General features: G+C 39.8%; 1 protein-coding gene across 4 annotated transcripts in view; it reads left to right on the forward strand.

Annotated features, from left to right (window-relative positions):
- fmnl1b (formin-like 1b) overlaps positions 1 to 26957 on the forward strand; it is a 38125-nt gene that overhangs the window by 2690 nt on the left and 8478 nt on the right. For 2 of the 4 annotated variants that reach the window (XM_084937072.1, XM_084937073.1), the window contains exons 2-19: positions 9240 to 9323; positions 10261 to 10344; positions 11195 to 11268; positions 11523 to 11606; positions 11733 to 11876; positions 12860 to 12947; positions 13310 to 13386; positions 15238 to 15331; positions 18094 to 18168; positions 19615 to 19725; positions 19841 to 19990; positions 20808 to 20945; positions 22239 to 22452; positions 22935 to 23141; positions 23553 to 23677; positions 24753 to 24955; positions 25065 to 25299; positions 25646 to 25714. In XM_084937072.1, the coding sequence (XP_084793198.1) occupies positions 9240 to 9323; positions 10261 to 10344; positions 11195 to 11268; positions 11523 to 11606; positions 11733 to 11876; positions 12860 to 12947; positions 13310 to 13386; positions 15238 to 15331; positions 18094 to 18168; positions 19615 to 19725; positions 19841 to 19990; positions 20808 to 20945; positions 22239 to 22452; positions 22935 to 23141; positions 23553 to 23677; positions 24753 to 24955; positions 25065 to 25299; positions 25646 to 25714 (2256 nt within the window). The remainder of the gene's footprint in view (positions 1 to 9239; positions 9324 to 10260; positions 10345 to 11194; positions 11269 to 11522; positions 11607 to 11732; positions 11877 to 12859; positions 12948 to 13309; positions 13387 to 15237; positions 15332 to 18093; positions 18169 to 19614; positions 19726 to 19840; positions 19991 to 20807; positions 20946 to 22238; positions 22453 to 22934; positions 23142 to 23552; positions 23678 to 24752; positions 24956 to 25064; positions 25300 to 25645; positions 25715 to 26957) is intronic. The other 2 variants (XM_084937074.1, XM_084937075.1) reach the window with 1 other exon arrangement.

The following is a 26957-nucleotide window of genomic DNA, read 5'->3' on the forward strand; positions in this document are numbered from 1 at the left end:
TGTGAAACACAGCTAACAGGCCCCAGACGTGCTGTCAGTGAGCATGCTTAGCAAAACCGGCTCCTAAAGGTGAAAGGCAATCAGTTAACGCCCTGATAAATGCTGCTCCCTTCCAAGTGAAGCACTTCAGTCAGTGTGTGTGTGTGTGAGCAGAAAATGCTGCCTGTGAGAGGCAGAGTTGTAATTTCCTCTGCTGAGGAGATAATGTTTTATTTTCCTTCAGTGGGATATCTCCAAACCACTTCAGCTGATTTCTTTGATATTTAGTGGACAGTCGGGATGAAATTTATTTAGCAGAATCACATGAGCCCTGAGAGAGTCCAATTAATTTACCTTCAATTCTGAAGTGATGTCAGGGTTTAACAACTCAGAGCAGAGCCGTAAGCACTGTTCAAGCAATGCTTTCAGAAGTTTTGACCAAAATCCTGAATCCTAAGCTTCAAAATGTGAGTTCACAAACTAATGGGTGAAGCCAGGGGCGTCTGGCAAGCAGGAAAATCCTAAAATCTGATGTAGTATTGTAATGTGGAGAAAAGAAAGTCATCTAATCATTTCCTTTTGAGCTCCAGTAGATTTGTTTATAGGCAGTGATCAGCTGACCTGCTCTGCTGCTCTGAGATTATCTGGATTTAACCTGTTCATTCAGAAGCTTTCATGGCTCTGAGTCTAATCAGCATCTTCAGTTTAAATTTAAAGTGTTGTCCAGTACCCACCTTTAATCTGTGAGTCTTTTTGTCACTTTACATGCAGAATATAATAATAACATCATAATAACACTCCAGTTATCAAATAAGTCATGTTGAATTACAAATCTTTTTTTCATTATTTCAATATCTTTTTCTAAGCCTAAACTTCAGTCTTTGCAGTCTTTGCTTTCATTTGAATGTGTTTACAGTATCAGAGTAAACTCGGCCAGTGTTGCAGTGGAAGGATTTGTGTGAAAGATACAGCAATGAATTAATGTGCCAGCAGCAAGCGTCTTGTGCCAACTGCTGCAGGCGTCACTGATCGCAGAGCTGCAGCACTTTGTATGAATGTTCAGGTGTCTCCATAATAATAACAGCCTAAATCCTGCAACAGCTTCTTCCCCCAATCTCTCTGTCTTTTTGCTACATCACCTCTCTATCCTACCAAATATAGATTATCTCTCCCACCCTTATGTCTTCTGCTGAGTGTGCATAATAAATTGAATCTCCTGTGCTCAGTGTTGAAGATACTCTGTCTGCATACAAACCAGTTTCTGCCTGTTGGTGTGCAAAGCGCTGCTGGTTTCCTTCCGCAGTGGCTCAGAAGGACGAGCGGAGAGAGTGTGTCAGAGGGCTCGGAGATGGGAGGTGGATAATGCTCTGTGTGTTCAGCACGTGCGCATTTGCATGTATTTGTTTGTAAAATGAGCCAGCAGGTTTGTTTGTGAGGCAGCATTTATCGATACTTTACTCACATTTTGATGCTTTGATGTGAATCCGCAATAAAAGAATCAATGTTAAAGCTGCAGAAACCTGCAGAGAACATAGAGCACAGAATGACAAAGTGACTGCACAAAGGCTTCAGTCACGTCCAAATTTACAGTTAGTACTTTTCCCTTCAGTGTTTTACATAACACTTTGCATATTTACCAACAGGGAATGCGGCAGGTGGGTGGATTTGTAAATGTACATCTGCGGATTTGTGTACTGTACTTACAAACTGATGCACAAAGTCAGGAAGAAGCAGAGAAAAGAACATTCAGTTTCTTTTTTAGATCGTCTGTACTTTTCTACAGGATTATAAGTTATAAGTGTTGGTTTCTTTTAAGCATTGAGGGGCATTAACTCCACTTATTCAATTTTTGCTGTAAGTTTCAGTTCTGTGCAATTAATCACATTTTAACTCAGGGCACACCCTTATCAAAACAATATAGTTAAGATAAAATAGTTATTGTGATGTACTGCTCATTTCACCTTTCAGCACATCCATGTGCTGTATTTTTGCCCTTCTATAAAAGTGTGAATTCAGTCCCTCCCTTTAGTTCATTTTCTTTTTTCCTCATCATTATAATTAAAGCTCAAGTAAAGCTATTAAAAACAACAGCAACTTTTTTGTAACTCCAATGAATCTGAAATTTTTTTAGAATCATTATCTCCGACCAAAATACAAAGATGCTGTGTGAAATCCCAGAATCACGACGATTATCACGGTGGATTCAGTAGCATTGTGAACTCAACAATTCATAATCACATTTTGCCAGTATCAATCTATTGTTGTAGCATTATAGAATAACCAGCTTCTTTTCTTTAACTACTGGTGGGGTTTTGTTGTTGTTTCTGTTTCTTCATCATCTGTCTCCTCTGTAACCCCGCTGATATCTATACCCAATATCCCACGATCAGTTTCAAACAAAATATAGAAGACACTGGCTGTATTTCCATGAGACATTTTAAAGATATCTGTGGAAGTACATTAAAAGCAGAGCAGATGTGGATGCAATTCACTGCAGCTTGGGGTGTCACGCACTTTGCAGAACATTATCATGCATCAACTCAGTACAGCAATGATGTAATAATAACAGAATAAAAATGAACAAGAGCCTGTATTTGTGGAAATCCTACCATCTCGAATTATACCTTCATCTTTGTATATTGTGATAGAATGATGCCACACTAGCCTAGTTTTCCCATCATCCTGTTATTGTGTGATTATTATCCTAGCAAGCAACTAAACAGTTATTTTAATTATTTTGTCTGCTTTGGATGCAACAGGCCCTGAATCTATATCCCAGACAAGCCCCCAAATATGTTACAATCACTAAATTCATGACTCAGATAAACACAGTATATAAGAGGCCATATTGTTGCTGAGTTTTTATTAATTTAAAACAGTTGTTTTAAAAAAGCACTAGGCAGGTTTATAAACTAAACTAATGAAACATGACTACTGGTAACTCCCATATAAACTAATGACTAATAAATCAAATCTACAAGAATGATGGAGAAAAGACAGTGTACTTTTCATCAAAACAATCATGACAAAGGAGGCATGAGGAAGAGAGAACAGGTTAATAAAGACATGGAAAAGAAATATTATTTAAAGGGATGTGCACTACTACACTGAGATGCGTGAAAAATATTTTAAAGTCTGCATTTATCCATAAAGCGTAGTTACATCCTTAAAATTCAACAACATAATTGTAGCAGTCGCAAGGTAATGTGAATTTCCAGAGCTCTGATTATTATTTCTGTTACAAGTACAGAGGTTTAACTCTCTCACTAGCTACACATCTAGAGATCTATACAGTGAAATACTGCAGTTATTTTAACACACCTCACATATATCTGACTACAAACACACCCCAGCTAAATAATATACAAACTAACTATGATTTTTAACTTTGATTTGATTTAGTTACAAACTAACTAAATCAAATCAAAGTGAAGATTCAGCCCACTCCCACCCTCAACTCTCTGATGGTTTACCCCACTAACAGTGGATAATTGGGGAACTCCATTCAGGCCCTCCTTATAATGAAACGTGTGCTAAATTGGGGAATTCCCAGCACCCTCACAATCGTTTTTGTATTGCATCAATCTATGTTGTATTTTTTCTCAAACATCTTGACATTTAGGAACTGTGAACAAATCATAAAGTGACAATATTGCAGCAGGTAGTTGATAACAGAATGAAAACAGAATGTCAGGAAGTTGTAGGTCAAAAAATACAAATCATCTGAATATGTCATCTTGAACTTTGGAAAATCATTTGGGGTATTTTTACCAATTCTACTTTTCTAATTAGTTATTTGGGGTAACTTAAAGGTAGATTAGTGAGCAGTAAAGATCGCCTTTAGCATACGATGAAAGCATATACATCCAGTAGGAAAAGATAGGAAAAGCACTGAATCATAAGTAATTATTCATTTTCTGTGAACATAATAATTTCACTGATCCATCCTTTTGGGACAATCAGAACCATCAGGGATTCAGGAAGTCAGCATCATGCATCATTTAGCTTTACTCTGCTTGTAGAAATGATACCCTGTCCTCCATCTCTGCTGCTACTTTGAGCCTCAGAGTCTCACCGCTTCTCTGGTGGTGTAGTAGCAGGTGTAAAGGTCACTGATTTTATTGTGTAACGCCACTTAATTTTAAAAAATAGCCAGGGGGATTCGTGAGCCTACAAAGCACTGAGGCAGTTATGGTGCAGGTTGCCATGGAGATTGCCACATGCCTTCACACTTACCAGGTCTTAAAAAATAAAAATGAGCCGCAGAGGGCACACAGCCAAGAGCAAGCTCGAGATGAAAATTAAACTCATTAACATGTGAAGCCTGATGACTGCAGCACCTCACAGATTGTGTTTTATGTTACTGCCACATGCACAACTCCCTGCTGACCTGATGATGTTAGAGAAGATCGCGCCTTTAACGACACACAGGGGAAGTGATTATGTGATCAGATTCTAGCACAGAATATTTCTTTGTGCATGCGAACATACTCAGTGGAAAAAAAGATTATCTTAATTTAGAGAGCATTTAGACATAAATGGGGCTTGCTGACAACCTTAAAGTCTTTTGGCAAACAAGCTGTGCAGCATGCCAGCTTCATTATTTCTGGCTAAATTGGAGCACACGTCTAGTAATATTCTTGGTATTATAACTAAATCACATGTAAAGACGGAAACAAATAGTTTCGTCCTACTAAGAGAAAAAGTGAACGTATACAGCAACAAGCACACAATTGGCATTGTCACAACAGAGAGTTAATGATAATGTTAACAAGAATTAACAAAGAAAAAGGCTCCAAGAGAACCAGGAGTGACACAGTATATACATTAATTCATTTAAATTTAAATTCTTATTTTAGAAATGTTTAAAGAAATGGTTTAAAGAAAACTGAACTGATTTAAAAGAAAAAAAAGAAAAAGCATGAAATAAAATACAAGAAGCAAAAAAATAAAAATAAAAGATATGTAAGCAATAGCAGAGTTAATTTCATCAGATAACTGAACTTTAACAGCACCTCCTGCTGTCAAAAATGTCACAAATTGCCAAAATAATAATTGTTTTGTTAATCTAAGGGATTAAAAAGAGGTAACAGGTTACAAAAGCTCTAAAAAATTATCAAACTGAAATATACAAGAAACCTAAAAATAAAGTAATTGTTATCATTTATTTTGGGGTTTATGTTACATGTAAAACAAGTTCATCCTGTCTGTGTTGCTGTTTGTTGAAAGGGGAATTTTTTATCTCCGGCACCTGAATCTACCATCAGCAAGACTGCCTGTGTCCTCCTGCAGAAGGAAAAGTCTACAGTTACACACCATGTCTGTTTATATCATCATTATATGCCTCTCATAATCTTATCAGAAGATTTCCATACAGGTTATAATGGCTCATTTATGTAAAGTATTTTTATAGCCTCTCCCTGCTTCCACGTTTAGCACTGCAGGCTGCCTGTTGTCAGTTTATGTTATTAGTTGGGGGCAAATGGCTTTAAAGATTTAAAAGCATTTCATAGCTGAACCAGCTGTTATGGAAAAGCAGCTGTATGAATACAGATGTTAGCATTTTGTAGGAATATTATTATTTTACTGCAACAAAATCAATACATAACAACCTCGCTCGTGTTTTTTGTACATGTACGTAGGTGTAGGTGCACATCTGTAGTAGCCTCTGCTAGTGCTTAGTGTTTAGATGAGAGGATGGAATGAAGGTCTAAGCTAGCTCTTCCAAGCTGTGCTCCAAGCTGCTTTCATTAACTGTTGTCTTTTTCAACTCTTGGGCTCATAGTTTGCCGGACACTAAACATATAAATGCTTCAGAAAAGAGTGGGCATGAGACTTTTTCATAGCGAGTAATCCAAACCACACAGCAGCGTGTTGACTGATTGTCTCAGGTCTTCTCTGGACTGAAGTTTGCTTCGTTTTCAGCATCTTTTCTCTGACATATGATTGCATTCATCTCTTTTACACCCTCACACTGATTTTTGATGAGAGATAAAAGTTTAAAATTCATCCTCCATCTTTGCTTTCCTATATTATCCTAACCATAGGTCTGTAGGCAGCCACCTAGTAGCACACCATTATATGCTAGCTAGCCCATCTTCAATAACCCCATAAACATGGCTGCTGTTTAGCTTTCTGTCTTCATTTATGAAGCAATACAGCTGCACGTTTCAGTTTTTATAAATCTCTGAGTCATAACGTGGGATTTCATCCTTAGATGGAAACTAACAAGCCAACTTCCTGCTAACTTCTAAGTCAGTTTAACCTTTAAATCCTTTTTTTCATCACTGCCATGTTGTTGAACTTCAGTGTGACACCTGAGAGAGCAGCCATGCTCACAATTCATTGAAGATGAAAGTATTTGGGCCATTTTTAGCTCTCAGTCATGTTTGAGTTTTGGAATCGAAGAAGAGTTTAGACCAGATGGCTGATCACATCAGACTTAAGAGATGCATAGAATCTTACTAGTTTTACTGGTCGGATTAATTAACCACAACAATCCACAGAATCTAGAAAAGCACAAGCACAGTGAGCTGTGATGACACACCTGTCAGTGAACTGCAGTTTTTATGCTTCCTAGTTGGCATGAAATTTCATCCACGTAGTTTGCAGCCCTCGTGCAAAACATCTGGTGATTGTATTGCATGACGGTGGAGAATAAAACACATTAAACCCCTTGCATATTGTTTTAGAAAACAAGTACTGCATGCAGTTCAGGATAATAATCAAATAGACTGGACTTCCTTCAGGGATTTTGTCTCAGACTGACTATAAATTTGAACCGTGTCAGGCATTTTTGACTGGTTCATCAGATGTGGTAGATTATTCAGTAGAGACTGGGAAGAGATGGCAAAAGGGCAACCCCCCCCCCCCACACACACACACACACACACATAATATGATTTAAAGTCTGATAACTTACAAGGTTTTTGTGGGTCACACGCAGGTCTGTGTTATGTTACTATATTGGAGCCAAAGCCGTGTCGTGTCCTGCTGATGTTGTATTTTAAACCCAACACTGGAAAATGCCAGTGCTGTTTTTCTCTTTCAGTTTCCATCCGGCCACACATAACCAGCACGCATTGACCCACCAGCTTCATTCATCAGGCTTGATTTATCAGATGCACATCCAGCATTGATCTACTGACCCATTTTCCAGATTGACATGCCTGACAGCAGCTCTCCGCATCTTTTAGCATTTAGTGGGATTCGGCCTCTACTTCTGGATGAATAAAAAGCCTGACTTACATTTTTGAAAAGTTCAAATTCAGACAGTGGTGTGAATTTGTTTGTTGGTGACATGACAGGGACATTCCTGAGCAGACTGAGTCAGTGTCACTGACACCGCGCTGAGGTTGTGATGCCCGTGTTGCTCAGGATACCAGATAAGATACGAGGAGCTGTGTGTCATGCTTGAGCGGGATTCTCCTGTCGACTAGCCTAGTTTCACAACTCTGTGGGTTATAGTCGGTGCCACTCGTGTGTCTGTGTTTGTTGTTTGGGACACCACCCAGTTGTGAAAATGGGAGGAATGTGGTTACAATCTTTTATCTTTACTTCTCAGCAACTTTTATAATCTGATATCAGTTATCATAAACAAAAGCAAATGTCTGGTTGACAGTATCTGACTCATCTGTCAAACAGCTGACATCAGAAGTATAGAACCAGCAGCATCCTGACTTGCACTTTATCAGAGGGGAGGATCAGCACACACTCTTCAAAACACAATGTGAACTAAAATCCCGCTTTGAGACGTAGGCTATATGTGATTAAACCGCAGTGTAACATGACAGCATACAGCTGATAATTACACAGACCTGTGACTCTCAGAGTAACTCACTGCCAGACTTATAACGGCCTGCAGCAGAGTCTTTAATTATTGAAGATGTCGTCAAGGGGGCTTGAGAGGACCCCGTGCCTGTGACCATGTTGGTTCCTGGAAGATCTCCATATTCACACATTCACATGACTGTTTTTCAACACAGAGTGTATCTGCAAATAATTCAGAGCACAGAGAGATCAATGAGAATATAGGTTACTGTGGCAGCATGGTCTGATGCTGTTTAAAAATGAAAAATAACGCACAGTAGGCCTTCTTTCACAAGCCTCTTTAAGAAAGAGCTACAAGGTAGCATGGTACAATTATATATATGTAATTTATTTATTTATTTTTTATTAGATAAAAAATAAATAAATAAATTACAGACCAGAGGATGAGGATAATCGACTGTGTAAACAACAAGATAGAAGAGCAATGCAGATATCTGCTGTATGGTGTTGAGTAACACACCGCTAAAATGCTAGAATTTGGATGGTTTGTACTACACAATAGTGCTGTTCTTCTTTTAAATATGTCATTAAAAAGCCCACACACAGTGGAGAAGTTCAGTTTAGTGACTCCAGCTAGCGGCGGTGAAGCGTAGTACACACTGACCACTTACAAAAGCCTGTGATAAATGGGTGCATTTAAAGTCTTCACATTCTCACACAAGAAACGCCTCAGTTACTCCAACATCCAACCAGAAGAGCAGTCTGACCACACCTTGCATGTATGTGAGCCATTAGCACAATGATCAATATTAATCTTAAATAGCATTTCTTAAAAAATGTCAAATTGTCCTTTTGTCCTCAATAGAACATGCACCTCACTATTTTATTTTTAATTTATTCATTTTTTGTGGTAATTGCTGTTGCATCATAATAGGCTAAGTATATGAACTGTAACTTGCTTGTGTTGAGCAACATTTACCTAGTTTGTACTTGTAGTTGTTGTAGTTGTACACTAAGAATGCTGAAGTTATTTACTTTGCAGTCTTATTGTAGATTTCAGTGGTGCAGCAGCTCCGACACACCTTTAGGACACACCTTTGTTCAAAATACAAATTAGCATTTGACTACCAAAATGAGTGATTTCAAATGGACCTGAGTGTAATTAAACTGTAAATGTGGAACATTTATATGACTCTAATGATCGTAGTGTATGCATATAAATGTCTATGTGTACTGTCTCCTCTGCAATGGGGTAAATCCAGTTATTTTGATTTTCCTATGTTTTATTTTATCCATTTGTGTTTGTTTCACATGTCACATTCAACATAAGTGCCCGTACATAAGTGAACCATCAACAGCATTTGTATCTCTGACTTTCTTTGACTTACCTCTACATAAAAAGTGAACAATGTGAAAAAGCTCTGCAGGTTATTGCTTCCAATCGACAGATTTGACTTTTTAACATTTATTTCATGTGTTTCTGCTTCCAGAACACGATGAATCTTCCTCCAGACAAGGTCAAGATCCTCAGCCAGTACGACAGTGAGAAGAAGTGGGACCTGATCTGTGACCAGGTAGACTTTCAATATTCTGTTCAGGACTTATTTACTTATTTTTTATTATAATAAACTGTAACTGAGTTTTTCTGTTGCAGTGGGGTGAGCTGCAAAGAACAAAAAAGGACTTCAAGGAGAAGTCTATAAGGCTTAAGAAAATACAAATGTTTTGGAGACAACAGAAAAAAGGAGAAATAAAGATGTTCCTAAAAACATGCATTTCTTATTATTTTATAGTCATAACAGTGAAAGACAAAGATTTTAAAATCCTACAGACCCTCCTACTACTCTACCTGCACACTGGGGTTTATGCTCAGCAGGCAGTGATACAGCACAAATTGCCACAGCAATGTAAACACTGACAATGAGGTAAATGTAAAGTTACCTCGCTAAGCAAGAGATTCTGCTTTGTAGTAAAGTACATGTTAATAGGCTTGGAGTGTAAACAAACATGAGAAGCCATTAAAGGAAGATAAAAGAAGAAACGTTAAAGGACGGTTTTAATTAATTAATCGAATTGAACTTGTTGTAAGATGGCTGAATGCCAAACTTAAGAAACCAACACAGAATTACGTATACACTAACACAAGGAAGCTCATCAATATTGTACACCACCATAGCAACTACAAGACAGTCCATAACAACCTGTGTGTTGATGCGAGAGCGATAGAGAAACCCGTCGCTGTCATACAGCTTCTCAAGTAAACAGTTTGGCACATTTCAGAAAGTGTCAGCTTTTTGGTTTAACTAAAGGCCGTGAACAGTGAAAAGTGTGTGTGTGAGAACGTAGCCGCTGCATGGCAGTCGAATCATTTCAACCATTTGCATAACTGAGGCGGTGTAATCAGCCTGTTCCTGTGAGACCCCGGCTGAGCTCTGCCCTGCCTTCCCCATCGCTGCAGCGCTGCAATCAAACATAATTAGAGGTCTGAATGTTTCTTTCCTCCATCTTTAGGAGCGCTTTCAAGTGAAAAATCCACCATCTGCTTACTTGGAGAAGCTGAAAAGCTTTGTGGATCATGGAGGAGTCAGTCGAAAGGTACATCGGAGCAAACTCAAATCAAACATTTTAATTTCAAGCTTCTGTTTGTTTTCGAAAAGTAAACATGAACTTTTTGAAAAAGCCTCATTGATTTTAGACCTTTTGATAAAATTCTTGAGCTTTTTGAGGCAGGAAATAGAACAGCACCACAAATATTTCACTGTAAGAAATATTTGTGGGTTGAAGTTGGCCCTGTCTGTTCAGGCAGAGTTACTTTGTGTGTTTTGATTACTGTTCTGTAGTTATTAAAAATATTTAGGACACCCCTGTTCCTGACTGCAAATATATCCAGCATTCCTTTATCATGTTATGTAAAGCCAAAACCTGGATAAGCCAAGGTTCATAGACTATAGAGCCTTGGCTATATGTTTGTTAAAACTGAAATGTTTCTATTTAATTCTTTAAAAATAATAAAAGAAAACCTCCAAACTGCTCTGGCTAGTCAGTAGCTATGCAGTGACACACCTCCAGCTAAGCCTTCTGGAAATATGCAGTCTTTTTTCATCACCTGTAATCTAAAAGTATTTCAAATATTGGTATTTCAGCTGTTTTATCCAACAAACTAAGTGCTTTGTGCATTCAGCTCTCCATGCAACTAAAAGACCACCTGATAGCGCCGTAGCTCGCAGAACCAACTTTAACTTTAGTAATGTTGTTTTTTTGTTTGTTTGTTTTGAATTATCAGTTTCTCGAACCTAAAGAAGCAGGTTCTTTAGGTGGATTACTTTAAATGGATGAAGAGCAGAGAGGCACATAATGATCAATTACTTAATATATTATAATGAGTATAATAAGATATCTTTAAGTATTTTTTGACCTCATTCTCACCTTGTATATGCTTTATCAGTTTAGGAGACGCGTCCAGGAATCCACACAGGTCCTGCGAGAGCTGGAGATTTCCCTGAGGACCAATCACATCGGGTGAGTCTCTCCCATGTGGGTACAATATGATTGTACCATTGATAGAGATAAGAAGCTGATTATATCACACAAATTACACCGAAGCATGAAATGAAAATATGAATTCTTCAACCACCTGTAACACATTTAATGAAATATAGTGTGTATTAGCAAAATTACAACTTTTAACTCGTGTTTTAAAAACACTTCTTTACTAACTGTTCCTGCCATGCTCTGCCTCTGAGTTACATTTGTTTTGTGTTGTCCTGCTGTAGCTGGGCTCAGGAGTTCTTAAATGAGGAGAACCAGGGTTTGGACGTTCTTGTGGATTATCTGTCTGTCGCCCACAGCGCTGTCACGTAGGTATCATCTTAAAAGATATCTCAGAGCAGTCACTGCTGAACTGTCTCAGCCACACAGTCACTCACTAGTCCAAGAAGGTCACAAAACTTAATTAACATTACTTTTAATGGTGATACTTACAGGTATGAGGTGGAGACCGTGGACAACGGCACGCTGCCCACAGAGAAAGGCAAAACTACTGACAAACCAGGGGAAGATCTGAAAAGAAGTGCCAGCAACTCACCCACACACAGCGCCTTGAAGGGCGGCAAGGCCTTCACAGTCAGGTACAGTATGACACCAAAAGCACAGTGATAAATTTATGGGCTACTTTAATTTATTTCATTGTTATTACATTAAAATGACTTACTGATGTTATTGATACTCTGAAAAGTGAGAAAAGTAAAATTTTAAACTGACTTAAGTGTTTATCCAAAAACAATTTTTTTAACTAAAAATAGACACATGGCCGAGGGTATATCGACAGCACGCCCATGATCCACATCTCACTGCAAAACTTGTTAAGGATTTCTTAAAGCTGGCTGCAGGGACCTATTTCCATTCAGCTGATGTAATCGTAGGAGCTCATTCTCAACCCTGGAGACTCAATTAGTACCACTTTAAAAAGCTGCCGATGTGGCTAATTTACACGTAAAGTGTCCTTTGGCGTGTGTGCTGTGATGCACTGTTTTAATGCATAAGTGAGAGTGATTGGTCACTCCTAACAGGTCATTTGGGAATGAGCAGGGTCACATGCTATTAAACTCAAATCATGATCTCCTCCTAGCCTTCACCTTCAGCAGCTGCAGACGTGTCCTTCTTATCTTTCTGATGGGAAGTGGCTGCATTCCTCTCATAGCGAGAACGCCCCCTTACGTAGGTGTTTGGGGTCCTTTTGTTCAGACGGGCTGTGCTTAGGTGTGAATGTGAGACATGTCGCTAAGTGACGCAAAATACAATTATGACAGCATGCTCTCAGTGGTTTTGTTTTCATCTGGTGAATGATGGCTGGCATGAGTATTATTTGAAGTATTTACTGCAGAAGTTTTTGAGCTTCTTAAAACAGAGTCTGCAGTTTCTGACGATGGATTTTATTTATTTATTTATTTCTAAATTAATTCATTAAGAATTAGTTGGCACATTCTTCTAAAAAAAGTGGGTAAATGGGTAATAATTATTGGCTTTATTTTCAATGCTATTGTAGGTCTTATTAAAGCGGCTTTTCAGTTAAGCCTCAGTTAAACCTGGCTGATTTACCTCTCTAAAACAGAAAAGCCTTGAGGAACTCGCGTGTTGTGAGCCAGAAAGATGATGTTCATCTCTGCATCATGTGTCTGCGTGCCATCATGAATTACCAGGTACCTAAAACCACTTACACACTATGTATTATTGTTACTTAATAATTGATCCTTGGAGTTTAACTTTTATTTCCCATCAGTCATTCTCTAAAGGTAGCAGAAAAAGTCAGATTAGGTAATGTCATTTTTTCATGTTGATATTCACTTATTATACACTTGTCCTTTGCTGTTTTAAATTCATATTAAGAAACAAATGCCATATGTAAGGTCAGAGTTCAGTTCAATTTTAAAGTATTATTTCATTTCAGCAGTTCATATTGTTTTCTGGTCCACACAAGAGCCACTTAATCAGGTCATGTTTCATTTCATTCTTTAATCTTATTTGGCGAACTGTTGGCAGATTTTTGTGTTTTTTTACTTAGTCGGGGTTTAACCAAGTGATGAAGCATCCCTCCTGCGTGAACGAGATCACGCTCAGCCTGAACGACAGAAACCCGAGGTAAACACCACGCACAGCCTGAACATGAAACTACAGTGGCTTGCAAAAGTATTCGGCCCCCTTGAACTTTTCCACATTTTGTCACATTACAGCCACAAACATGAATCAATTTTATTGGAATTCCAGGTGAAAGACCAACACAAAGTGGTGCACACGTGAGAAGTGCAACGAAAATCATACATGATTCCAAACATTTTTTACAAATAAATAACTGCAAAGTGGGGTGTGCGTAATTATTCAGTCAATACTTTGTAGAACCACCTGTTGCTGCAATTACAGCTGCCAGTCTTTTAGGGTCTGTCTCTACCAGCTTTGCACATCTAGCGACTGAAATTCTTGCCCATTCTTCTTTGCAAAACAGCTCCAGCTCAGTCAGATTAGATGGACAGCGTTTGTGAACAGCAGTTTTCAGATCTTGCCACAGATTCTCGATTGGATTTAGACACCAGACAGGACAGGGATAAAGTTACTGAGAAATTTAAAGCAGGCTTAGGCTACAACAAGATTTCCCAAGCCTTGAACATCCCACGGAGCACTGTTCAAGCCATCATTCAGAAATGGAAGGAGTATGGCACAACTGTAAACCTACCAAGACAAGGCCGTCCACCTAAACTCACAGGCCGAACAAGGAGAGCGCTGATCAGAAATGCAGCCAAGAGGCCCATGGTGACTCTGGACGAGCTGCAGAGATCTACAGCTCAGGTGGGGGAATCTGTCCATAGGACAACTATTAGTGGTGCACTGCACAAAGTTGGCCTTTATGGAAGAGTGGCAAGAAGAAAGCCATTGTTAAAAGAAAACCATAAGAAGTCCCGTTTGCAGTTTGCCACAAGCCATGTGGGGGACACAGCAAACATGTGGAAGAAGGAATTTTTGGCCAAAATACAAAATGCTATTTGTGGCAGAAAACTAACACTGCACATCACTCTGAACACACCATCCCCACTGTCAAATATGGTGGTGGCAGCATCATGCTCTGGGGGTGCTTCTCTTCAGCAGGGACAGGGAAGCTGGTCAGAGTTGATGGGAAGATGGATGGAGCCAAATACAGGGCAATCTTGGAAGAAAACCTCTTGGAGTCTGCAAAAGACTTGAGACTGGGGCGGAGGTTCACCTTCCAGCAGAACAACGACCCTAAACATAAAGCCAGGGCAACAATGGAACGGTTTAAAACAAAACATATCCATGTGTTAGAATGGCCCAGTCAAAGTCCAGATCTAAATCCAGTCGAGAATCTGTGGCAAGATCTGAAAACTGCTGTTCACAAACGCTGTCCATCTAATCTGACTGAGCTGGAGCTGTTTTGCAAAGAAGAATGGGCAAAGATTTCAGTCTGTAGATGTGCAAAGCTGGTAGAGACAGACTCTAAAAGACTGGCAGCTGGAACTGCAGCAAAAGGTGGTTCTACAAAGTATTGACTCAGGGGGCTGAATAATTACGCACACCCCACTTTGCAGTTATTTATTTGTAAAAAATGTTTGGGATCATGTATGATTTCCGTTCCACTTCTCACGTGTGCACCACTTTGTGTTGGTCTTTCACCTGGAATTCCAATAAAATTGATTCATGTTTGTGGCTGTAATGTGACAAAATGTGGAAAAGTTCAAGGGGGCCGAATACTTTTGCAAGCCACTGTATACTAAACTATAAGATGAAAAATGTACAAGAACTATGGATGTGATTATCTACGAGGTGTTAGTGTTCAGGACGGACTTTAAATGTCCGTCCCACGAGTGGGAAATGAAATTTTCCATTCGTGGCACGTGGGACTAACAAAGGTATCTTATCTTATCTTATCTTAAAGTAGTTGCTGGGCATTGCACAGTGCATAAACGTGAATCGTCTTTTCAGGACTAAAGCTCTGGTGCTGGAGCTGCTGGCGGCCGTGTGTTTGGTGAGAGGAGGTCATGACATCATCCTCGCCGCCTTTGACAACTTCAAAGAGGTCAGTAGAGCCATTGCAGTGGCTGACAGTCATCACATGTATTTTTGAGGTGTGTCATTGGTAGCTGCCACTTTAAGAGATCCCTGCTCTCTGTGTGAACATTAATTAACTGAATTAATTTGAGCTTCTGATTGATTTAATCAACATTGGTGAACAAGAACATGACCAGAAATAAGCTGAGACAGCTTCTAGTAGTAATGATGTGTTTTGTTATTTAATTTTTGTTTTGGCCCTCCATACTAAAACATGCATGTTAGATTTAAGCTGGGTGCTCGCTGTAAAGGGGATTTCTCCACAAGTATCTCATTTAGAGCACGAAAAGTTTAGGATTTTTAAGACCCATATGGATATTTAGTGATTTTAAAATGACTATTTTTTTATTCACATTCATTATATGTAGTTTTTATGAGTTCTTACCAAAATAATATGAACATATAACTTAAAATATAATGGAAAATATCAGTTAATCCGCTGATCTGGCTGAAATTTAAAGTTTAGGTCATTTAGTAAATAATTTGTGCTGTTTGAGCTGCAAAAATCTGCTTTGTTTTCCAATTTTCTGAACCACATATCCATTTCAGAGGTCTAGGGCTTACCTTGTTATTAGGATACATCCTGGATGGACTGCTTATCCATCACAGGTCATCACAGATTATCCTAAAAGCAGGTCTTTGGACTGATTAGAATCCCAGAGAAACCCCACACAGGAATAAGGAGATCGTGCAAAGCCAACCATGGTTTTAGACCTTCTTTCTGTGTTCGGCAGTGATGACTCATCTCACATTCACACTTAAGGGATCAGAAGCTTAACATAGATCTATGGCACAGCACTCACATACCAGCAGGTTATGGGGGAACCCCAGGTTGAGCTGCCCGCCGTCAGCTGCTCCGTCCAGCTGTTCCTCTGCCAAACAACACTGACCGAAGAGGTATAAATATGTGAAACACTTGCTGAGTGGCCTCTCACCTCTCCTTGACCTTCTTCTGTCTTTGATTGAGAAAGCAGCACCTGTTGCTTCCTGTGGCTGTGGAGACAGAAGCTTAAACCTGAACCAGGAGAAAACATTCAGGAAGTTAAAAGCTGCTCTGCAACAAGCAGACACCCATTCAGTACTTCTTTCAGTTGCTTCCAGTGAGCTGAACTGACCCCTCTTATTAAATTGCTTCTTTGGTCACTGTTATGTTAATTTAAATATTAAAATTTAAGCACATCTCACATTTGAGCTCATTTTAAATAATGGATTTACCCTGGAGGAGTACAAAACACAGAACAATTTTATTTCAATTTATACTTAAAGAGGATCTTTTCTCTATTTCTCGCTCTGCATTTTTTATTAAAGGATCTGATTACGGTAGCTTTGCATCATTCACAGTTTAAAATAATTCCTATTTCTCTTATACTGAGTTTGATTGATCTTCTGCTTCTAAGGCCATGTTGTCCGGGGCTTTTTGCACTTGGTTACGTCTCCCAAGGCAAATTAGTCCTGGGTGAAGGGGCAAATGAAGAGTCATTCGGATGATGATATGAAAAACAAAAAATGCAGGATCCAGTTTACCCTGCCTGGCATAGAGTAACCGGGGCACCACCCTGGAGCCAGGAGCAGGCGAGGGAGAGTGCCTACTGGCAAGGCCTCAGCCCATGGGGGACTGCAGGGCACAGCCTGAAGAGGAGACATGGGTCTGTCCTCCTGTGAATGCATGGATGAATGAATGGATGCCATTTGGAGATCTTTAGATGCTCTGAAATCTCACCTACCACGCAATATCCCTGGGAATTGGTTGGTTGGCCAGTCGTTAAGTTGTTAAGACAGAAAATAAGACCCCTGTCATCGCTAAAGCAGCTCTGTGTGTTCAGGTCAATGCCATTCTTTCATGTTTTGGTGTTTGCGGAGTTTCTTTAAAAAGACTTCTATATACATGTTAAAAAAAAATGAAGTGATGAATTAAACACCCGTCCGTTTGTAAACCCTCTGGCTGCATCAGCTTTAACCTGTTTGATTAATGTGGCATCGATTATCAGAGCTGTGACTCGAGTGTCACCGTGAGCGGAGCTTGTCGTCGGTGCCGCAGCAGTGTCGGCATGTGTGTGTGGGCGAGAGCTGGAAGAAGATGGGGAGAGCGATAGAGGCGGCCGGGCGCGGGGCCAGGAGCTGGCTCATGTGTCCCTCAGCAGCAGAACATGGGCTTTGTTTAGGGTTGTGCTGGCTGTTCGATTGGCCTGCTGCATTATTCAGTGGACATGAGTGGGCAAGAAAGGGGCAGGTAGATTACCACACAGCAACGGATGAGACAGGGAACCTGCTGACATGCCAGCAGTTAGGAAAACACAGTTATAAAGAAGCCACGTTTTCTCTGCCAGGAAATCATGCGGCACACAAACACCAGGGATTGTTTACACCTGCAGAGCGAGCTGCAATCATCCTGTGCTGCTTTTATTACAACCATTATTTCTGTTTGTCCCTGAAATGAGCTGAAATTCTCCACAAACAGCCGACAGAGCCTCCTCTCTCTCAACGCTGCGCTGTTTAATTAGACCGCATGTTTGCTGAAATCCTGATGCATCGTTACGGCTGCAACAATGTTTCTGTGTGAGCACACTGCCCCCATGTGTGCACACACGGGGAAGGCAGCAAGCTCCAAATCTCCACGGACGTCACCTAGATTTATAAACCTGCAATGAGCACAATAAAAAGAATAAGAGGGTTGAATACTCAGCTGCTGTTTGATCTGATCTTTATTATTATTATTATTATTGTTTTCAGGTTTGTGGGGAGAAAAACCGATTCGAGAAGCTCATTGAGTATTTCCACAATGAAGAAAGCAACATCGACTTCATGGTAAAGCAGCAATTGCATTCAAATACATGCATGCAAAACACTTTTCAGGTTCACAATGTAATGACAACATATGAACATTTATTTGTAAAGTAGAAAACATCAACATAAAAAAGAAAAGTGCATGGATAACAAAAGAACGGGAAATAAAAACATGACATAGAACCAGAAAAAGATTGTGATTAAATTGGAAGACGACAGGATTTAAATATCAGGTAAATCTATAATGTGAGAGCAAGACTGTGCAAGGCTTCAAAGTAATACGTTTGTTATTCTGAACCTGCTCTATAAGCTGTCCTTCTAAAGTTTTCATGCAACGAGGATCTATAAAAATACGTCACATTTGTCTTTTTGGCAAATGTTCAGTTTTTTGTCTAACAAGCAAAAGATCCCAGGTTTATTCCCAGCAGGAGACACAGATCCCTTTGCGGCGGTGTCAGAAAGAACATCTGGCATAAAAACTGCCAAATCCAACATGTGGAGCTGCCAGATGTGGAGTCCCCTTAAGCAATTGACAGAGGTAGACAATTCCTGTCATCAGGAATGACGTTTATTCTGTGATCGAACTGGTCAGTCTCCGGCCTCTTAATGAGTGTCGATGTTATCCTCAGGTTGAATAAGGCCAGCTCTAAACTGACATTACTACATCCCTCCAGGTTGATGCTCTGTCAGCGTCATTTCAAAATTAACATTTTCTTTGAATTTGGTGTGCAAATCATGAAAAAAGGCCCTAAATTAAACCTGCAATAACTAAAGTTAATGAGTTTGTAGTAACAAAAAGTAACGCAACACAATCTCACCCCTGAGAAGTGATTATTGCTGCAGTTGTTTACTGGGAAAAAAAGAACAATTAGCGAGTTTAGTTTTAACGGTTTTCAGTGTTTCCTCAGTCAGCTGTAGGTGCGGCTGCCAGCTGTCTGGGGCTGCGTTTTAGTCCTCTTGAAATCTGCAGAACTTTTAATTGGCCTCTTTAAACTTAACAAACTCAAAGTGGGAAACTCTGGACAATTACCAACAACTTCACTGAGAAGCAGATGGTCTGAGGTCACAAAATATGCCTTCCACCAAAGTGAACATTACCGAGCCTGTGTGAAACATTTTATGTCAGCGGTACTTGTTCACACGTCATGTTCTGAAGCTCGTGTCTAATATTGTGCAGCAGCTGCTCGTGTCAGCAGTTTGGCCTCCTCGCTTTCATTAGCTCTACTGACGTTCTGCTCTCTGTAAGCAGACTTTCATTATGTCGTGCGTGTAAACTTTTAAACTTGTAGCCACTGTGATGTCACCCATTGGTTTGTCAAGTCTTTTTTGAAGCCATTTTTGTCGCTGCAATCCTCAAAATCTTAATCCTAATCCCAACCCTGTCCTGGTGATGGTCCTGGTGTCGGACACTGGTCTGAGTAGGTGACGCTGCTTCCTGTTGCATAAATGAATTCTTTTTGCCACCAGGTTGCCTGTATGCAGTTCATCAACATTGTGGTCCACTCAGTGGAAAACATGAACTTCAGAGTCCACCTCCAGTACGAGTTCACGCAGCATGGCCTGGATGAATACCTGGAGGCAAGTGTAAACTTGTATGCTAAATTAACAGCTTTAAACTTATCTTAGACTCAGAGTCACAGCTTTCAGTTAAACTGAGTTGAGTATTTTTTACTCTGGTGTTTTCTCTTTGTAGAAATTGAAGTTCACAGAGAGCGACAGACTGCTGGTGCAGATTCAGGCCTACCTGGACAACGTGTTCGATGTTGGCGCTTTGCTGGAGGACGCTGAGACCAAGAACGCATTGCTAGAACACATGGAGGAACTGCAGGAACACAACGCGCAGGTCTGGATCTAAATGCATTAAATACAAACTAACCTTAAAGACAGTCTGTATCATATCAGCATGATTTCCATCAGTCTGGCCAGGACAGGTTTTCAAATAAACCTGTGAGTGTGGATGAGCACGCTCACAGATGCAATGGTCACATGGACCTCCTACATGCAGTGTCGTTGTCAGAGCTGATATTTATTCACCTTTCAAAAAACACTGCAGAATGACAGGAAATACATCAAGCTGAAATAAACCTGAATATTTTCCAACTTTATTGCTTTAAAGCAAAACTGTAATTGTTTCTTTTATTAAATGCAGCTAGCTTATTAGTTAATCCAAGTCTAAGTCTAATTGAGACATTTCCTCCATTTTTGTGTTTAAGAAATTAAATAATTTCACAGCTGCCACATTGTAACACACAAACGAAGCAGCAGCTGAATCTGTTGAATGATGCAGTTAACAGGAAGCTGATAGACTCATGGCTCTAAAGCTAACTACCTTAGCCTAGCTTATTCACGTTAGCTTCCTTCTCTAGTAAAATACATATTTTTTTTAAATTAAGCTACCGAAGAAAAAAAAATCATACCATGTGTTAAACTCTCCAGCAGCAACATGCGGTTGTTATTTAGATTATCTATACAGAAAAATGTTTGGGTGAAATTTCATGACTTTGTCTGGTAAATGAAAACTTTAAACATTACTGTGATATTAATCATGTAGGAATTCAAAATTACACAAGCAGTACATGCATGAGAGAAAATGTAATACATTATAAGTCCCCTTTAGTGTTAGTTTTCTTCTATGTTTGCTGCTCTCTGTGTAAAAATAGATTTACCCATTACCCATGACCGCTCTGGTGTCACAGCTCACCAGCAGACTTCAGGAGACCGAGACTGAGGCGATGGAGAAAGCCTCCGAGCTTGAGAAGAAGCTCATTCAGACCACCAAAGAAGTGGAGCTCCTGAAGGTAGAGAACAGCAAGTTCATGCTTACATGTTTTCATACAGAAACAAGCAGTCAGATGGTAGCAGAAACATCAGAGCCAACATATCAAACATGAATCCACATCGTGTCACCTGACAGATAAAGGTTCCTAGAATAAGGTAAATGGGCGAATGTGGCTTAGTAACAGAAAAAAAGGCCTTATATAGAAACATAATAATCCATTTCATGTTTCTGTGCTTTTATTTGTGTCTTCTCTTAAACACCAGAAGAGAAATAGTTCACAAGTAATCACTTTTTAAGAGTACAGTACATTTATGGTTTTTACTCCAAACATTAAAAAAAAGAAAATATTTGAACTTCTTTGTTTTTAAATTGTGCGGAAGATACAGTCAAATAAAAAGTGCAGTTTTGCTAAATTTAATAATAGTCTGAAATAACTGATCAGCTTTTCTAAAACTGATAACTCAGAGTTTAAAGTTAAACTCAGAGTTGCTTGAACCTGTTTTTTAGATCAGGGCTCAGTTCAAATCCATTTACTGATAAAGACTTAAAAAACACTCAGTTCTGCTTTATAGAGTTTTTTTGCTGCTTGATATTTTTGTTTGTGGTTCCAACACGAGGAAGGGCAAAAGCTCAGCCAGCGATCTTCGTCTTTTTGTTTGTTTTTTGAGTTTTACAGAGAGGAAAAAATCAATCGCCCAGCTCTGCCAGTATCTCAGTAACCTGTAGCCGTTTGTTCTTTTCCATTAGGCTCAAATTTAATTTTCCCTGTTTTGCTGTCCCAAAGCTGTGACCCACTATGATAACTACAGTATACTGAAACCTCACACCTACACCACATGTCCTCCACATGGAAGAGATGTGATTTGATTTTTAAGCACCTTTCTGCATAAATTTGAATGCTAACGAGGAAAGAAATGCTTCCTGAGATGCTGAATTCTCTTTCTCACTTCAGGCTGATGAGTTCAAATTAGTACCAGACATGTAGCATGCAGAGACAAACGTGTTGGCAGTGAAGTACAGCTTTGAAAATAGAGGAACTAATTGGCTTAATTAGGGAGAGACTGATTGTTCTTGTGAACGTTAGTCAAGAAAAAGCACATAGCAGCACTCTCACCGCAGGTACCCCACCTGGTGAAGATGATCTGATTAGAGTTTAGTGTTGCAGCTGCATAAATCTGCATATTAATGAGCCAAAGTGCTGTGAGCACGCATGTCCTTCTGCCAAGATCACCCCAGATCACATATTTCTTTTTTTTTAAGCTGACAGAACAGGTCCAGCCTGATTAAAGACACATCTGCTTCTGTGTCACAGGAGAGTCTGCGGGAGTCTCGCTCGCAGGTGATTCTGCTGCAGCAGCGAGAGCAAGAACGGGAGCTCAAGCAGGAGAGAGAACAAGACACCCAGGCCCTGAAGGAGCTCGAGGTCAAAGTTCAGGCTCTGGTGGACCAGGGTCTTGTCCAAATGGGGCGCTCTTCCTCTGGACACCTAGCTGTTCAGGTGGTGCAGCAGAACAAGAAGCAGAAAGGTCGGCAATGTTTTATCACACCTTCCTAAATCCTCAGTAACCACACATACACTCACAGCGTGAACAATTCAAGTTTGAGTTTTATGAGCTGGATTCAGAAGTTCCCTTTTTTAGTGACCAGATAGCTGTGCTGCACCTATCCAGGTAACGTCAGGGTGAACTCTGGGTTTACAGCATTACAAAGGTGATGCGCTGGTGGTACATTTTCATGGTAACTTACCTGCACGTAGACAAGGCCTTCCTCCAATTTCTGTTTTTATAACTCAAGATAAGAGATCAAAAGATCTGAAACCGCCACTGAGTCCGAAAACTGCATCGCCAGCCCGAGATGATACTTCAGACCTTGGTGTGCGGATAATTAGAAGCTCTTTGTATTTCCCTGACGGGCATCATTATGGGATATTGATTCGTGTAATCAGATTTATTCCTTAATTACAGCTACACTGTAACTGCAAGTTGATGTGTAGACTATTTCCTGACAGCTGCAGATCAGGTCGATACAGGAAACAACCTTCAGGCCGTTCCTACAACAGAAGTTCCTCCACAGTCGGTACAAGCTCCTCCTCCCCCTCCTCCTCCTCCACTTCCAGCTCCGTCCTCAACCACAGCTCCACCTCCACCTCCTCCACCACCATCAGCTCTCCTGCCTTCTGGAGGCGGTAGGACGGAGGCGTCAGCAGGGACCTCAAGTGAGTCCACAATCAGAGCAAAATGAAGGTCTTAGTAAGTCTTTAAAAACAATCAAAGGTTTAGCAATTTTGGTTCATATTTTATTTTCTTGTCCTTTATATCTTAAAGAAGAGATGATTTTTTTCTTTTTATACATCAAACTTGAAAATGAAGAATGATTACAACAAGCAAAAGTTTCCAGCTTTTATCAAACTGATTGTAGAGATTTAAAAATTGTTAAACTTTATAGAAAATCAAGAAATACCACAGAGAGAGGAGACATGTTGGAGAAACCAAAGTTTTCCAGATCCACTTTGGGAACTTTTAGTAAAGATTTCAGTGTCTTTTCTTGTGAAAGTAGCAAACGGCAGATTCCCCAACGCAATATTTAGGAAGATATCTCTGTTACCATACGAACATTTCTCTTACAGACTGTAAAAAGAAGAAGGCCATTCAAACCAAATACCGCATGCCGCTGTTCAACTGGCAGGCCCTCAAATCCAACCAGGTGGCAGGAACAATCTTCAGTGAGGTGGACGACGAGCGCATCTTAGAGGTTTGTTCATGTTTCCTCTGCTGTCCCAAAAACATCTGGACCTGGGTTCCTTCATGGACAGTATTTACAAGATGCACGCAGCCAACATGATCACACCTGCTGGTTTTGGTTGCTGCATTTTGGAGGCTTAATTTGGAGTGAGAGGGTACTGTGCTAAGTTTTTAGCTAAGTCTAGCTAGTCTGGTTAGGAAAAGCAGCACACAGACAAAGCTAATTGGTAAGTCACAGACTAATTATGCTCGAAAAGTCACTAAAGTGGAAGACAAAGTTCTTGGAAAGTCATTTTGTCAGATAATTTTATTAAAGATCCAACAAAAGGCATCGCAAACACTGGGCAGATGAATTATTAAAAAAACAAGCAAACAAATAAACAAACAAACAAACAAACAAACCCTCACCTCCTGAACAGTTGAAGGTGGAAACTACCCGTAGAGACACAAACAGTGTTTTGTGCCAGGCTGTCAACACACTTTGCAACATGTTGGACATTTTTTACATGAGAGCTATGGGGATGAGCACTGGTTTGGAGTCAGCCTCCAGTGGCCATAAGTGGAACTACAGTTGTTTTGGTATTTCTGCACTGGCTTCATTTTCAGACGTGGAGGTTGCAGGTTGGCTTTTAATCCAATTGTGGTGCAAATTGTTTAGCAGAAAACAACAACATGCAATCTATGCATTTCTTTTCTTCTATATTAGTGCAATCAATCCTATTAAGACAGTACTGTGTTTTTATGTTACATTGGAATAGCAGTAATGTATTATCATGGGAACTTGCATTTATTCTACATCACTTAAGTCCATGGATATTCTTCCATGCTTTTCTCCATTTGCAAACCTTTGTGAGTATTTTAAAAATAACAAAACTAAATTTAAAATAATCTTTAGAACAAATTTTCCAGGAATTTTTCCAGTTATTTCTTTCCAGCAGTCACATGCTTTATCATGAAGTAGTTTAGTCTGTAATAGGCTGCTACGTGACTTACAGTAAACAAAAGTGAAAGTTTAATCTGAGTATTTAAAAAAATCTTAATTTCTCTTCCTGGTCTCTGTTTCTGTATTTGAACCCTGTTATTAGGAGCTAAACATGGCTGCCTTTGAGGAGCAGTTTAAGACCAAAGCCCAGTCGACCCCTGTAGATCTGGGAACCCTAAAGAAGAAAATGGCCCACAAGAGTCCCAGTAAAGTGTCTCTAATGGAGCCCAACAGGGCCAAAAACCTGGCCATCACCCTGCGTAAAGAAGGAATGGCTGCCTCTGATATCTGCTGTGTCATTGAGACGTATGTGTTAAACCCTGTTTGTGCATCAGCTGAATAATACGGCAATAAAAAGAAAATCTGAATATATTGCAAAGACACTTTATATTCAGAACGTGCACCGTCCCCGCAGGTACAACCTGAAAGCTCTGAGCCTGGACTTCCTCGAGCTGTTGGAGCGTTTCATCCCCACAGAGTATGAAATGAAGCTGATCCACAACTACGAGTGCGAGGGCAGGCCCCTGGACGAGCTCAGCGAGGAGGACCGCTTCATGGTGCGCTTTAGCAAGATCCCGCGGCTTTCCCAGCGCATCAGCACTCTCACCTTCATGGGCAATTTCCCTGAGAGCGTCCAGCTGATACAGCCTGTGAGTCCACGGTTGAACTGTATTTGAGGAAAGAGAATTAAGCAAAGTTTACAACAGGGGATTTCACAGTCATGCCGAGGAAAAGGCAGTTATTCTGTTAGAGTTTATTCCTAGAAGTGGGCTGAATAAAAGCCCACTTCTAGGAATAAAAGGCATTTATTCAGGTACTGAGGTTTAACACGGGGAAATTTCTCCTTATCAGCACTCTGGCTTTATATTTACAGTGGAATCACTCTTGTCCTCTGACTCTGCGAGAATTGTAAAAAAGTAGAACTAGTCCTTTAAAATAAAAATGTTAGTGTATACTGTAATGTGCACGCACTGATCTTTGCATTATTTCTTACAGCAACTGAATGCCATCATCGCGGCCTCGATGTCCATCAAGTCTTCCACTAAGCTGAAGAAAATTCTCGAGGTGATTCTTACTTTTATTTGAAGTGTCAAAGAGCTCCAGTACATGACTGAATAATAACCTTTACTGGTTAGGACTGCTTGTCTGTGACTTCCTGTGAATCCTCAGCAACGGCAAAATGGAATCAAAGTCACTGACCTCCTAATTAGCATTAAAAATTACAGTCAAATCCTGGCATATAACATTTTTAATTTGTTTATTGTTCTTCTAATTTCATTTTAAAATACTGGTTGCTGGGGGGCTCTCAGCAAAACAACAGAAACACATTCAACCAAGATCTCACATAAGCTGTAAATAAACGATGGACCATCCGTTTGTAATGGAGCCTCAACGTTAGCATTTTGTGGTGTTTTTTTGTTCCCAGAGGTGACCATATTTAGATGAAGTAACAGTGGTAAGATGTCAAGTAACACTAGTTTAGGTAGGTGCAGGCTTGGAGTTGGACAGCACTGGGTTAGTGAGCTGTATCAGTGCACTGTATACATGCAATACACAGACACTGATATTAGTTAACCCTTTAAAGCCGGTCAGAGCGGGCATGCTCTGTTTTGCGTAACTTTTTAAAAATCCCGGTAGCACTGCAACCACGTAAGCTAGCGCAATATCTTTTTTTGCATATGAAACCGGAGGAGTTGTACTTACATCTTATGCCATCAGCTTGTCCTAAGTCACGGTTTCCTTCCACATATAGCTTCGCAAAAACTGCATAAAAAGCACTTGCAGCAACAAAAACATAATATTCCAGAAACACGCTTTGCCGATCCGATCAGCTGTTTGTAACACTTCCTACGTCCATCAGCGCGAACTATCTAATGTCCGCCATGACCTGCCCAAAACCGGAAGTGACGTCATTTTGCGGAAATGTAGATTTTACCATCAGGGCCTTATGAGCCTATACTTGTGTTTTTAAAAGTTATCTTTGACTTTATGACTTTCTGAGTCGTTTCTGGGATGCTTAGGACTCATATCGCACTGCTGGAAATAGTTTATTTTGATGCACATGCTGCTTTTTTGCAATTTTGCATTATAATATTTATTTTCGTTTTTCCTGCAGTATATAAAAATTGGTGTATTTCAAAAATAAAACTATGAAGACACTTAAAATAAATTTCCTGTGGTGGGAAACTAGTTTGTGCAACTTTTTTGTATTTACAGTTTTGAGGGATAAGCCTCTTAAATTCCTCTAACTAGAAATATATGTTAAAAAAGCAAAAACGATTTTCTAATTTTTTGTAGTTTATTGCAC

The sequence above is a fragment of the Perissodus microlepis genome, chromosome 8 (genome assembly GCF_051167445.1).
Source record: "Perissodus microlepis isolate ML-2025 ecotype Zambia chromosome 8, ASM5116744v1, whole genome shotgun sequence".
NCBI lineage: Eukaryota > Metazoa > Chordata > Actinopteri > Cichliformes > Cichlidae > Perissodus > Perissodus microlepis.